At 41.9% G+C, this 14135-nt stretch overlaps 1 protein-coding gene across 1 annotated transcript in view; it reads right to left on the bottom strand.

Moving 5' to 3' along the window:
• Positions 1–14135, bottom strand: part of LOC138287994 (annexin A1-like) — a 191856-nt gene that overhangs the window by 71678 nt on the left and 106043 nt on the right. The window contains exons 4-5 of the mRNA XM_069229084.1: positions 6640–6734; positions 1639–1752 (exon numbers count right to left, since the gene is read on the bottom strand). Coding sequence (XP_069085185.1) covers positions 1639–1752; positions 6640–6734 — 209 coding nt within the window. The remainder of the gene's footprint in view (positions 1–1638; positions 1753–6639; positions 6735–14135) is intronic.

Here is a 14135-nt window from a genome sequence, read left to right as displayed (position 1 = left end):
AATTACAGGGACAGCCAGGAGCTACCCCACAAGTCCTGGGAAGATTATGTGGACTACTTTAGCAAGGCACTTGATGGTTGAGAGAAGGGCAGCAATGTGAATGGTTGCAATGACTTGCACAATATGATTGCAAGAGAGCACATATTGAGTAGTTGCTTTGCAGAGCTGTGCCAAGACCTGAGAGATAGTCCTAGGGACATGCCATGGAGGTGGGCAGCTGGTTCAGCAACTGGGTCAATAGGAAGGCATCTGGGAGTGACAGTAAGAAGGAAGGTGGTTCCTCCCAGCACAGTGAGTGAGAGATGAAGGGAGTCAAAGACAGGCCCAAGAATAAGGTAGGGGGAAGGGTTCCAATGCTTCTTGTGAGAAACATTGGGAGATTCTGGTGGGCAGGCACCAGGTGTCCAATTTCTAACTTAGTGCTTTGATTGTTCTCAGTTAGGACACAAACAAGGGGGCTCTGTCCTAAGAAACCACCCACTGGTGAGAACTCTACGGGGTGCCCAATATGGCTTTGAGGGAAAGTAGTCCCCAGGTGCAAAGGATACACATGCACTCGTCTCCCTTAGTTGGGAGATAGACTCAGAGGGTAGGTGTGGGATCCCTGAGGAGTGAGTCACCACTTCCCCCAGATCACAGTGAATATCACCTCCCAACTTCTGTTGGAGCACCCATCTAACATCCATTCGCTCTATACACCAGGCAGTAAAATGATGGTTGTCAACACCTCAGTTACAAGTATGAAAAACAATGGAAAATCACAATGAAACATGGGTGTAACAAATCTAGCAGGCACATGGCAAGCATTTTTTAATTGCCTCCTTGTTGCTTGGTCATGCAGTCGATTCCCAAAAAGGAATGACTGCAAAAGGCATGCTTGCGCAGCAAAAACTATGCATAAATGTATGCATGTCTTTTCCTGTGTGAGTCCCTGCATGTGTTGCCTCTGTGGGCTACCTTGTGTTGTGGCTGCATATGTGACTTTACATGTTGCCTGTGTGATGGTTCTGTGTCCACTTATCTCTGTTACCTGTGTTGTTGATCTGTGGATATAGTATACGAAAGCCAGACCTGTTGGCTTTGCCAATTCTTGTTTTAGTTGGGGTGGTGTATGTTATTGTGCTGAAGGAAGCTTTTACCTTTACATGACAACTCTTTTGGGTACTGAATTCCACAAATCACAATCCCTGGCATTTTAGATGACCTCTTCATATTAAAAACAAGAGCATGTGGTGTGATATTCAGTGTTTCTATGATAACAATGCATTAGGAATGAGATCGTTCAGAGAAAATTCTTTAGCTAAGGTCAGTGACAGGACACCGCAGAGTAAGATTATTTAGGAGCAGACTGTATCAGACGGTGAGCGCTACTTTGCATTGCTCAACAGAAAGTGTTAATTCGTGTCTAAGTTCCAATAGTAAAGAATGTAAAACTGACACAGAAATGACTGAAATCTAATGAGTTGTTTGCTGGTACAACAATTTCATTTTTGAAGTGTTGCACTCTTCTAAATGGTTTATGCAACTCGGTCATTAAAGTAATTGACTCGGCACTGACCCTCAAAGCTATTTTGTATAAATATGTTTTTGAAACTTCAGCAGGTACAATCAAGAGACCAACCAATATGCGTTTCCTACCTTAGTGGCATGCTTCAGTTCATGGGCATCAAACTGAGCTGGAGTCTTCAGCAGAGCCAGGACAACCTCCTCATAGTGACCGGAGAGAGCTTTCTTCAGTGACTCCTCTAAAGGCTGAAGCCCAATGCAGGCAGACAAATAAAAGTTGGTCAGTCCATTTAAAAAACAACATCTAACAGATTATTAAATCTGAGTAAAACAGTTAATAAAATGAGGATCGAGCAGGTCATCAGACTAAAAAACTGCAGACCAAATAAATGCAGAAAGCGATCTTTGGTGTGCAGATGTGAAGAATGTTATATGCAATGAAAATCGAAGCATTGTAGGCATTTCCAATTGATGTCACATTGGAATAACAATAAAATGTAAAACAAAAAACATAATCAAATGTTCAAAATAAAACAGCCGGGATTGGAAATTTATTCTAGCTCCGCGGAGAGTTTAGTGTGATAGAAAGTCATCGGCCCATTTACATTTATCACTCTGTTCAGGCAGGTAACAGTGATAGAGGAAAAGTAGGGAGGTTGAGTTAGAAATAAGGCTGCAGTTCACGCCCTTCCGGATCACTGTCCAGCTACTGTTTAGAAAGCAACCGTTGCATACATGGTGACCATCACAGCTTGTGCTATTAATAGTATGTTTGACACAGGTGAAGTCCACATAAATTTAAAGATAAACAGTGTAACCCATTAACAAAAAAGACACAAAAAACCTCTACATGGTTTAGCTAGGTAACAAGCTATTTCAAACCTGTCGTTTCCACCTTAAAAGTTTGGTTGTACCCTGGACATGGGATGAAACCTGCAGTGGTTGATATTGAAGATCACCTCTTATCTAGTGGTGAAAGTTAGCAGGCAGCTTTGATACCGTAGACCTCTCAGCTGCCACCCATACCATGGATTATACCCTGTGGATAAGAGGGCTAGACTGGTGTGCAGAGAATGTTAGGAACCTGAGGGCTAGGGATATTTCCTCCAATATTAACAGGTGCCAAGTTATACATTTTTGAACCCACATTCCTTGTCCAACTGCTCTCAACTTTTGAATGGTCCAAGGATCATCATTTATATATAGTCACTGGCTGGTTTATTGTGGAAGTATTTGGACTTCTAATATATGCTGATGACATTCAGCAGGAGTCTCAGAGTAGAAGTGCTGAGAACATTACAAAATCAGGCTGCCTGTCAAAAAACAAGAAAAGGGTGCAGCATGTTGCCCACTGTTGGGTCAATGCTTATGGGCAAGGTTTCCTCTGAGTCTCTGCTCATTGTCCTGGAATTACACCTTTAGTCTGGCCCCTTACCCCATTCTGTATGTTAAACAGCTGAGAAGCTGTTAAAACCTTTCAATTCTATGTGTATTTGCCAAGAAACCACTGGCCAGTTAAATGTTTAATCTTGGGCTTCCTTAATTAGTTCAATGAGACTAAGTTGAATGACTTGTTGCAATTTATTACAACACTTACAATTCTGGGCTGGGTAATATGTAAACTGGAGTCACACTTCTCAGATGTATGTGGAGTCTGTGATATCCTCCAATATTTTCAACATAACATTTATTATCAGCTTCAAGCTAGTCAGATGGGAGGTGTCTGTGTCATGGCACAGCTATTGCAACAGTAAACGTATGGGACTGATTTTGTGTTTGATGGACAGAGTCCCAGCAGTCATCTCTGTACCTTGAAAGGAACAGTCAAGGTGGTTTCCTTCCACGTATAAAAATGTTGGTGGATGGCTGCAGTCAGTTTTGACAGTTGTTTCTCAAACTTCTAACTTTTTTGTTTTTCATAAATTCACAAAGTAAATGTTTATTTAAAAAAATTAATGCCCCCCCCAAACACACCATGGGGTGGCCACCAGGGTGTAGGGGTCATTAGTGTTTTTTTCTGTATCTCACCAATAGGTTTTTACTGGTGGTGACAGGCATCATACAGTCTGCTTTACATAGGACAGGTAGTGCTATGATTTTACTTCGATAGCCCGTAGTCGATCATGCTGTCTGAGTAAGCTTTTAGTCGAGAGAGCCATCGGGCCTCTGCTTAAAAAAGGTTCCTGTCTGCACATCTTTCAGTGAGATGGACAGACTGGGAGTTGGTAGATAGGGTACTCCGTCACATTTGCAATACAGTACCCTGTCCACCAAACTCTGAATTAGCCCAAAAGTAATCTTCTCATCCTCCTTTTCAGTGTGAAGACTGTGCCTTGAAACCAGCATGTACTGGCTCCTTCAGCACTGATGCTACAATGATAACATGTGGCACGTCTACACTGCCTATTAATTCTATGTGCACTCAGTGGACATTAGGGAAAGACTGCCCCAGTGTAGGTGTGTTATGTTATCTTATATTGATCTGGCTAGCGTACTATTCACCCGAGAGAGTATGCTGGCACTTGGTGTGTGGCAGCAGAGATCACTGAAGTGCTGAATTCAGACATGATATAAGTAGCATACTAAGCTTCCATTTATCAGCTTCCAGGTAAAGGACCAGCCATGGGGCTTCACAAGTGACTGAATCTGGATTTTTGGGTAGAAGAAAAAGGGGTTTAGGCAATGAAAAGACAAGCACTAATAGTTAATATACTTTGTAAATCAAGGGCTACAAATGATATGTAGAAGGATGGAAAATAAATTTGAAGAGTCAAGCAGGATGGTAAAGTGTGCATTTTACCCTAAGGAGAATGCCATGACTGGTCTAAGAATTGCTAGCACCACTCATCTTCTGTAATATCCTGCAAGTTAGTGGGATACGTGTTGTTTCTGACCAAAAGGGGTGGAAGAACTGTTGCCTGCTAACAACTCATAGCTCAAACAACTTTATTTGCATTTCTCCTTATAGTGTGCTGTAGCTCTGTGATGTGATGGGATGAGTCTGCAAGGGACAACCTAGCCTCCGTCCATTCTGGGAGACATGGCTAACCTACACAACAGCTGGTAAGTCCGTAGTATGAATGGTCTTAACTAACATTAGTGGAAACTTTGCATGCACCACGTTTATGAAGTTTCAGCCACAAGAAATGTGAACAAAGAAGGCAAAAATAATAGTGCATCTGTACAGGAGATAACTGTACCAGTAACATGTGTATTTGAAGAAATATAATGCATGAAAAATCATTCAACAAAAGCATTTTGGGCTACAACTTTCCTACGGTAGTGGGAGTTTGTTTGAAGTAAGCAGACTTTGCAGCTTTGTGAAAGGACCTTATGTGTATTTATTGGGAGCAGCACATTCCACCCCTATTCTTAAGGAACCATCTGGTGAACAAAGTCCCAATACCCTAGGAGACATCATCAAAAAAGAGGAATATACCAGAATGCCTATTGTTGGTGATTGTTAGAGTTACAAGAATGGTTAACAAGGGCTGTTTTTTTCTTTACTCTGAATGAGTCCTTTCAAAGTTATAGTATCTCATGCAGCATTGTTGTAACCATAGATAAAGGGGCATTGCCTAATCTACATAGAACATTAATCATGACAACAAGTGATGAGCTGAACCAGGATACCACTGAGATTTGAGACAATGTGTAACTGGAGTGTAGAGGTTCAGGTCTGCAGTAAAGTTCTGTTAGACATTTCTGTCAAAACCTGATCTGAATTTCAGTGTACTCGATAGGCTGTCTAATATCTGAGAAAAAGTTCTGTATTAGGTTTTGTATCTTTTTTAATTCATGTATAAATGTGTCCCAGGAAAAGAACAGTGTTGAGATAGGAGATTTGGCTTGCCCACTTGCTCTAAGACCCAGACTCTCTTTTTCTGAGCTCTTGACACAGAAAGATTTACTTTCTGCCTAGACTATTCTCTACAAGAGGTTTGTTACAATATTTTTTATGACTACTGATAGCTTTGCATGCCAGACTGCTTCTTAAACTCTATTCTTTATGCTATTCATTGAATAAAATGTTTTACTTTTACTGAGTTATACTTTTACTGATTTAGAATACTAGAATAGGGATAGATTGCGGGACACTCTTTATGCAATGTTCTGTAAATTATAATTAACTAATAAAGAAAGATTCAAAACGTATGATAAAAGAAAAAATTAAAAATTCAATTAAAACTCTCCTTTTGACTCCTGATTGATTGATTGCATCATTTATAAAGCACATTTATACCAAACCAGGTTTCCCAGTTCTAGCTTAAATTACAGAAAGCATTGAACCGGGACCAAAAGAGAAGACATTATAAACCACCTTGTTGAAACAACCAAGTTTTCATCATTTTCTGTAAAGCCGAAAAAGAATAACATTCTTTCAAAGGCAACAGGAGAGTATTCCAAAGTTTGGGTCCTGGAAAATGGAAAGACCGAACAACTTGGTGGACCCTCCTTATTCTAGGGACGACAGCTAACTTCCGATAGCTAGACCTACGGGTGACCCTTGGTGAGTAACAAGTGACTAAGGATCTCAGATAGAGGGGAGAGGTGAAATAATATTAAATATATTGTTTATGAAAATTGCAGCTAGCACTACAACCCACACTCAAAATCCCCTCTTGGGTATCTAAGAGGTGCTGATAATTGCATAATTTTAGGATTCTTCACTGTCTCAATTCTTATACACCGGCTAATAATATCTAACTCTGCTGGGTGTATACAATGAGTAGCAACTCCAGAATATTGATTTAAGACATTATTGAGGACAAAATATTAAAAAAATATCTATTGACAGGTAAGTAATACCTAACTCCACATATATGTACCTGGGCGTACATATATCTTCAAGGTACATTGATGTGAAGTTAGGAATAGTAAGTCTATACTTCGCTAAATGCACAAACCTTTTGGTATTTTATCCCTCGATATTCTTTTATGTTGATATTCTGGGGTTGATATTCAGCAGCACAATCTTCTGGCCGCATTAATAGGTCTCTTTACTTATCTTTGTGAATGCGAAAAATATTTTTTGCACTCCAATTTAAAAGAATCAATGCCTCCTTGTAGTTGCTATTTCAACCTCAAAGAAAAGGTCAATAAAAAGGAGTTTGATGAACCAGCTGTATTTACCTTTCCTGTAGCCTGTAGGAATGCAGCTTTGATTTGCTGTCTTTCTGCATTGTTTCTCTTTGTCAAGATGTCAGTAATCGCCGCTTCATCTACTCCTATGTGAAGCAGAAAAAATAATCAATTTGTAATGGGTACACAGAAAACTTGCTGTGAGAACATACCCTACTGCAGAAAGGTACAAGGAGGATGTAACTGTATTATAAAACAGCAGGTCTATTAACAGGCTCATCACAGTGATGTTACACAAAATTAGGAGGCCCTATGCAGAATGGGGCAACAGGCCCCGAATCTCCCATATCTGACAGATATTCATTGACCTTTGGCTGAATGGAGTCTCTCTGAATGTTTGGGGTTCCCCTTTGAGGGTTGGTAGCCCCCCTGTACTGTGGGCCTCATTGACACACCTTTACTGTGACACATTAGTACTAGAGCTGTACAATTTTAGGTACTACAATATGTCTTTATGAACAGGCCCCAAACTCTTAACCAAAATGGGCACAAAGAACAGATACACATGCTAAAAATATGCAGCTTTATAACAATAAGGTAAATCTTTCATGTAAGGCACGTCTTGTAAGATTAGAAAACATAATATTTTATATTAGGTTTTGCTCTTGTGAATTCTTTTAATTCCTCTTCTCAAATTACTAAAAATGTAGGATTCACAAAACAAGCAAGCATCACACTCCATATTTTGACAAGATAGAGGATATGTTGCAATTTGAGCATTTTATCACTAGATCATAGTAAAAAACGTAGGGCCCGATCTACGATGCCAGTTTGAGGTCGCAAATGGCAAAAATCTCCGTTTGCGACCGCAAAATGGCTGGTACTATCCCTAAATTGCGTGTCAGTATGCAGTTACCGGCTCACAAAATAGGGATTGCAACTCTCAGTTAGGAAGGGGTGTCCTGAGAACGTCCTTTACTAATTGCGAGTCGCAGTGGTATGTGTGATTGTTTTGTGACGTGAATGCGGTCGCACAGCAATCACAGTTAGCACCAATTTCAAATTGCTGTTAACCCATTCGCAAACTGGAAGGGGTCCACATGGGACCTCTTCCTCTTTGTGAATTGTAGTGAAAATATTTTTTCAGAGCACGCAGGGGTCCCACAGACCACCGCCTACCCTGGAAAAATGAAAAGACAACTTTTCATTTTTCTTTTTCAAATGCATTCTATTTTCCTTTAAGGAAAATGGGCTGCTTTTCAGGAAAAAATAAATGTTTTTTTAAAAAGCATTCACAGACATGGTGGTCTGCTGAGCCCAGCAGGCCACCGTCCATGTGAGTGTTGGCTATTCCCAATAGGTCACAAATTACGATCTACCTCATGAATATTGATGAAGTAGGTCATTTGCGACCTCATTGAGATTCGTTAAATGTGTCTGAGACACATTAGTACATTTCATTTTGTGAGTTTCTAGTTGTGAGTCAGAAAGCATTGCAATTAGAGACTTGCAAGATGAAATGGTCATGCATCTGCCCCCCCAATTTGTGAAAAGCTTTACAAATAAAACATTGTCATAGAAATTAAAATACTGACAGAGAGTCACAAATATACGGAATAACATGTTATTAATGTGTTACTGGCTGCATTTACCATATTGTAGATTAGAATGTAGGCTGCAGAGCAACCTTGAACTTCACCATTCAATGATAATTAGTATTTTAAAGCTGCAGGAAGCTCACACCTCTCCAGTATGACTTTACTTACTTCCCCAATGCCTGTAAAGCCTTATTTGAGCAATGCCAATTTCATCCATCCCACACCAGCCTGAGAGTCAGGACATGATGTTGACACACTACAGCACATAATTAAAGATTTGCTCTAAAGATGATAGACGGGTCAAGTCAGCACCATCTGGCTCGGGTTCACCTAAGTGAGATTCCAGTCACAGTTGCTGGGGTACAATCACAGCCTAACCCAGAAAAGCAGTATTCAATTGGAGGACGCAGTGGCGTGGAGAAGTGACCTTGCCCTTCCCAATTATGTTGCATCTACAGAGTGCCTGATTTAGATCATGGCAGTGTTACCACCAAGCTGAGTTCGGAGGGGACCCAAGAAGACTGTCAAGTTGAAGGTGTTCCGCCCGCCATATTTAGATGTTACAGCTGTGCAAGCGGAGGACTGCTGATGGATTGCTGATGGAGGGAAATGGCAGCAGGACCCAATGGACTTCGTACAATGGCAGGGGCTATGAAATTGAAGTAAGAGACACACACAATGTATCTTATCCATAAGAGCCCCCCGGTACTACACACTACACAAACGCTACATACACACAATCATCCATTACAATTACAACACAACACAACTCGTACATGCCAAAAAAACACATTGACATACATCTATGAAACAACACACATACACTATTGCCACTGCACCCACACACGACACAACCACAACAACCAACACAACTACACACTCAGCTACACAAACAAATTCACACACAAGCACAGTTATGAACACCGCAACAATGTCCACCACAGAGCAATAACATTCACCTGAATGTGTCACATGGCAGCACAACATACACACTAACATAGATCTCACATGCAAGTGACACACATACTGACACAACCACATCATACGTTCCAGTTCCTCCACCTCAACCAGCCAATCCGCACACACACACACACACACACACACGCACACACACACACACACATACACATATACGTACTGACTCACATACACAACAGATAGCACAAACGTACCAGTATAGGTCCCCTTGCAATAGGCACACATGGAAACAATTGTCAAGTGTGAGTGTCCCATCATTGTAATCCCAGCATTTATTTGGTAATAAATGTTGACACCACAATGAAAGTTGTATATGTGTGCAATGTGTGTGTTGGGCAGTGGGTCCCCAGCAATGTGTGACAATATTGTCTCCCCAACATATGCATGCCACAGTGATTTAAAAAAATTAGTGTGAAATATATGTGTGCAGTGTTCCTGACCTCCCATGCAGTGCCCACCCAACATACCCTGACAATGCGGCGTCCCTCACTGCAAGTCCAGCGCCGGGGGGTCATGTTTTCTTTGTGGGACAGTGACAACAGTGACAGCAGGTGCTGTCCAGTCACTCCCAGTCATAGAAATAGGTGGAATGGGGGAAAAAAACGGAGTTTTCACCCCTTTGCCAACCCCAATCTGCCAACTCAGAAATGGAGGTGAGACCGCCACTTTTTGTTTGGTGGTAGAACACATCCAAATCTATATGGCAGGAAGGATGACCAGGGTCCTGCTGACATCTACTTTTCTGTCACCGGTTTGAATGCAGCTTTTCAGATTTGTGATTGCCAGCATCTAAGTATGGCGGGCAGACAATCACGGATGGTTTTGCAGGCGAAAAGGTGATGGTGGGACCATTACCACCAACATCTAAATCAGGCCTAGAATTACCTATCTGTTGTTGAATTCTTATTCTAGACAAAACAAAAGTAGAGTGAGTCTTGGGTCAGTCCCTTGCTCATGATTGGATAGCTTTCTTGTCTTGCCCTGTCCACCTGTTTCTCCCTATTCTAGTTATTGTCCATCTCCTGAGCATAGCTTCCTTGCTGTCATTTTGATTGGATGAGTTTTATCAATCCCCTGCAGTGCTGTGATTTGATATGTTCTCTGGGGGTTCCCAACAGTCGCAAGGGTCATATTTCTAATCACTGGAGCAAGGACTAAGGGGGTCATTATGAACTCCGGCAGTTCAGACAGCCATACCAGCGGCAGCAGCAAAGACCGCCACCTGCACGGCGGTCAGAACTGCCATATAATGAACACCGTCCTCCACCGCCAGGCTGCCACCGACAGGCAGGCTGATGGTGGAGGAAATAATTGTCCAACAGGGCAGCGCTGCAAGCGGCTCTGCCCTTCAGATAATGATCCCTTTTTCCACCAGTCTTTCCCTGGCGGATTCCCCCGCCAGGGAAAGGCTGGTGGAAGGGGTGCTCGGGGGCCCACCTGGGGGCCCCTGCACTGTCCATGCACTTGGCATGGGCAGTGCAGGGCCCCCTGTCACTGCCCGATTTACAGGCTGTGATCTGCGCGACGGGTGCTGCTGCACCCGACACACACCAACACTGGCAGCGGCTCCATTTGGAGCCGTGTCAATGTTACGGGCCTTTTCCCTGCTGGGCCGGTGGGCGGAAACAGCCAGCCCAGCGGGGAAAACATTATAAGGCCGGCAGGGGGGTAGTCACGCTGGCGGTCTTCTGTTGAACACCAGCACTGATTTCGGCAGTTTTTACCATCAAGATCATAACGAGGGCCTAAATCAATGTGCCAAAATAAATTAGGAATCCAGTTGCAATCCACACACGACCCACTGAGCAGGGAGTGTTTTCTGGTGAAGATCAGTCCCACAACATGCATTCAAGGACACAGTAAAACTCCAACTCCTCTTCCATTAATGAGTAACACATTGAAAGTAGCACTAAGAAACAGGGCATCTAGTTCAAACATTTTATTTTAAAATCTTAACCCAGTGCATAACCTATGAATATGAATGGTAACCACAAGAATACCATGATAAATGCAGGGAAGAACATCATGGTCAGCAAAAACAGAAAGAAAAACTCTAACATGGTGATTGAGTTCTTAACATCCTAACACTTATGATATTTCTAGGACCTATACTAACTTTTAGCTAAAGCACTAAGGCCCATATTTATACTTTTTGACGCAGGTTTGCGCCAAAATGTATAGCGCCATTCAAAGATGCCGGCTGGGTGCCATATGTATGGAATGGCGCTTGCCGGTGCTATGCCCTGTTAGCATCCTTGAAAAGGATGCTAACAGGGCTGGGGAGGCGTAGGGGGAACCGGGGCTTGTGCGCCAAAATATGGTGCTACACTGTTTAGAGGCAAAAAATTGCCTCTAAGCAGTGTAGCGCCATTTTCTGGCACACAACCCCATGGACATGGCTCCTATATTAATAAAGACGGGAGCCATGCCTACCACCCCAATGGCCATGCCCAGGGGATGAATGTCCCTGGGCATGGCCTTTGGTGTCAGCGCCATGCAGGGGGCCCCAAGTCAGGGCCCCCGAGTGGTGTTGTGTAAAAAAAAAAAATACTCACCCGGACTTACCTGGGATGGGTCCCCCATCCTTAGGTGACCTCCTGGTGTGGGTGGGAGTGTCCCGGGGGCCAGGGAAAGGCACTTGTAGACAATTTCCATGGTCTCTGAGCAAGCTTAGCACCATTATGTACGACCCCATCCCCCTGTGCTGGATTTTAGCACAGGGGATAAATATGACGCAAAGGCGCAAAGGCCATATCATCCTTTTCTGGACGGGAACGCCTACCTTGCAACTCCATAACTTTGGTGCTAAAAATGTACTTAGGTTTGCGGTGAATTAGCGTAAAATAAATGACGCTAAGTCAGCTCAAACTGAGTATAGATATGGGCCCAAGTTTATATTATCGCAATTCATAGTTTGAAAATTACGACTGTGGTTGCAGACACTAAAGCAGCAATACAACTAAGCAATCATGCAACAAATGTTTCAGCTCAATTGTCATATTGATGATATGTCTTCCAAGTAATAAATAATCAAAATGTGTTGCCCTAGGTAGCAGGTGGACATGATACTAACATTTCTACGCCTGCCTAAAACTTCACAATTTCTATGAAAAAGGTAGAAGAAACAGACAAAGAATAGAAATAGTAGAATGTGGTAGAAAGGCAATAGAAACAGAAAAGCCTGAAAGAAAACTATCACAGTATTCACAACACATGAGAGGACTACTGTTTCATTTTAGTTTTATTACTATTGGGAACGCATGACTTTTTTTGCTTCCTTCCTCATCCTCCAATTCCTTATCTCTCTGGTCTGTCTTCCTTCAGTCTTTCTAGCCCATGCTTGTCCATTACTGACAAATGTTTTTTTAACTTAAATTTCTTTGGAATTTCATGTGTGATTGCCTGGAAACTGCACAGTGTTATTGAACTGCTTGGTTCTTTGTATGTCATCATATACATGCTTTCTTTAATATTCTACCATTCTAAAATAGCCGTCTCCATCGTGGAAAGACAAATGAAAGCTAAAAAAGTTGCCACAACAGCCACCAATACAACATAAAAGCACAGAAGTCAGCCATCTAGAAATGCATTTTTTTATTAGAAACACTACCTTAATATGGCCACCCATGAATACGTTGAGATGCATCAGTTTGAAATCTTGGAAAGGTGTATCTCATGCAGGAAAGAAAAACCTTCACAATGGCCACCCTTCTATGTTTATACATGAGCATGTGTAGTTATGCACCAGTGGTCTTTTTTCTTTTTCTTTTTACCAATGCAAGTGGTGGCAAAGCAATTCGTTCAGCAATCACATTCTAATTTAGAGACCTGTTGATATTGCCAGTGCCTGCACAGTGAGAACACCTAAACCTTCATAATTTCTATGACAAAAACAAAACAATCAGGCAAATAATAGAAATAGTAGAATCTGGTAGGCAGGTATTAGAAACAGAAAAACCTTAACAGGAACTATCAGAGCGTTCACGACACGTGGGGGCTAGTTTTTCATTTCTATTTTAAAACTCTGTTGGAACACATGGGTTTTCTTGCACTCTTCCCCATCCTCTTAATCCTTAGCTCTCCGCTCTCCATCTTAGCTCCACCGCTATGCTTGTCCATTGTTCTACTGCCCCTTCCCCTACTGTACTATGCACTTCTTTAACTTACATTTCTCGGTGATTGACTGGAAACCGTGCACTATTAATGAGCTACTCAGTTCTTTGTTCTTTGTAAGGCATCATATACATACTATCTTTATTTTTCTACCATTCTAAAATGGAAATTGCCATCTTGGAAAGGCAGATTTAAGTTTAAATATATGCCAAATATATGACAGATAGGCAGCTGTCTAGGAATGCCTTTTCTTTCTTATAAAAACCATCTCACAATGGTCACCCCTAAATTCATTGAAGTTCATGAGTTTGACATCTTGGAATTTTTTTTCTCATGAAGGAAAAGAAAAACAATTCCAAGATGGCCACGTATGCTTGTGAATTCATGTGTAACTACATACTGGTGGACTATTTTTCTTTTTTTTCTTTTTGTCAATGCCAGTGCAAGCAAGCACTGGCAAAGAAAATAGCATGGCAATCAAATTCTAAATTTGAGACCTACTGACTTTATCAGTGCTTGTTCAGATAGAGTAGGAAACCTACTCCTCCTCATTAGTGGCATTTCCATTTCTTTCTTTCTTTCTTTATCCTCTGTTTTGGGCAGGTAATACACTTGTTCATTCAATGGGCCACGGGCATGCAGGAGTTACTGGGCCCAACTATGGGGTTTGAAGCCTTTTACCCCTGATGTCCCATGGCCTGGCATGCTATGGATGCATAGCAACTGGGTCAAATACCCATTCTGCACTTTACTCTCATTGGTAGACATGTGCTAGCAGTCTAAGACTCCCTCTGGGGAGAGGTGTGAATACAAATGAGTGAAAAAGGATCGTAACTCAAAGAGCATGCAACAGCAGCA

The sequence above is a fragment of the Pleurodeles waltl genome, chromosome 1_1 (assembly GCF_031143425.1).
Source record: "Pleurodeles waltl isolate 20211129_DDA chromosome 1_1, aPleWal1.hap1.20221129, whole genome shotgun sequence".
Classification (NCBI taxonomy): domain Eukaryota; kingdom Metazoa; phylum Chordata; class Amphibia; order Caudata; family Salamandridae; genus Pleurodeles; species Pleurodeles waltl.
This window is presented reverse-complemented; position numbering and strand designations above follow the sequence as displayed.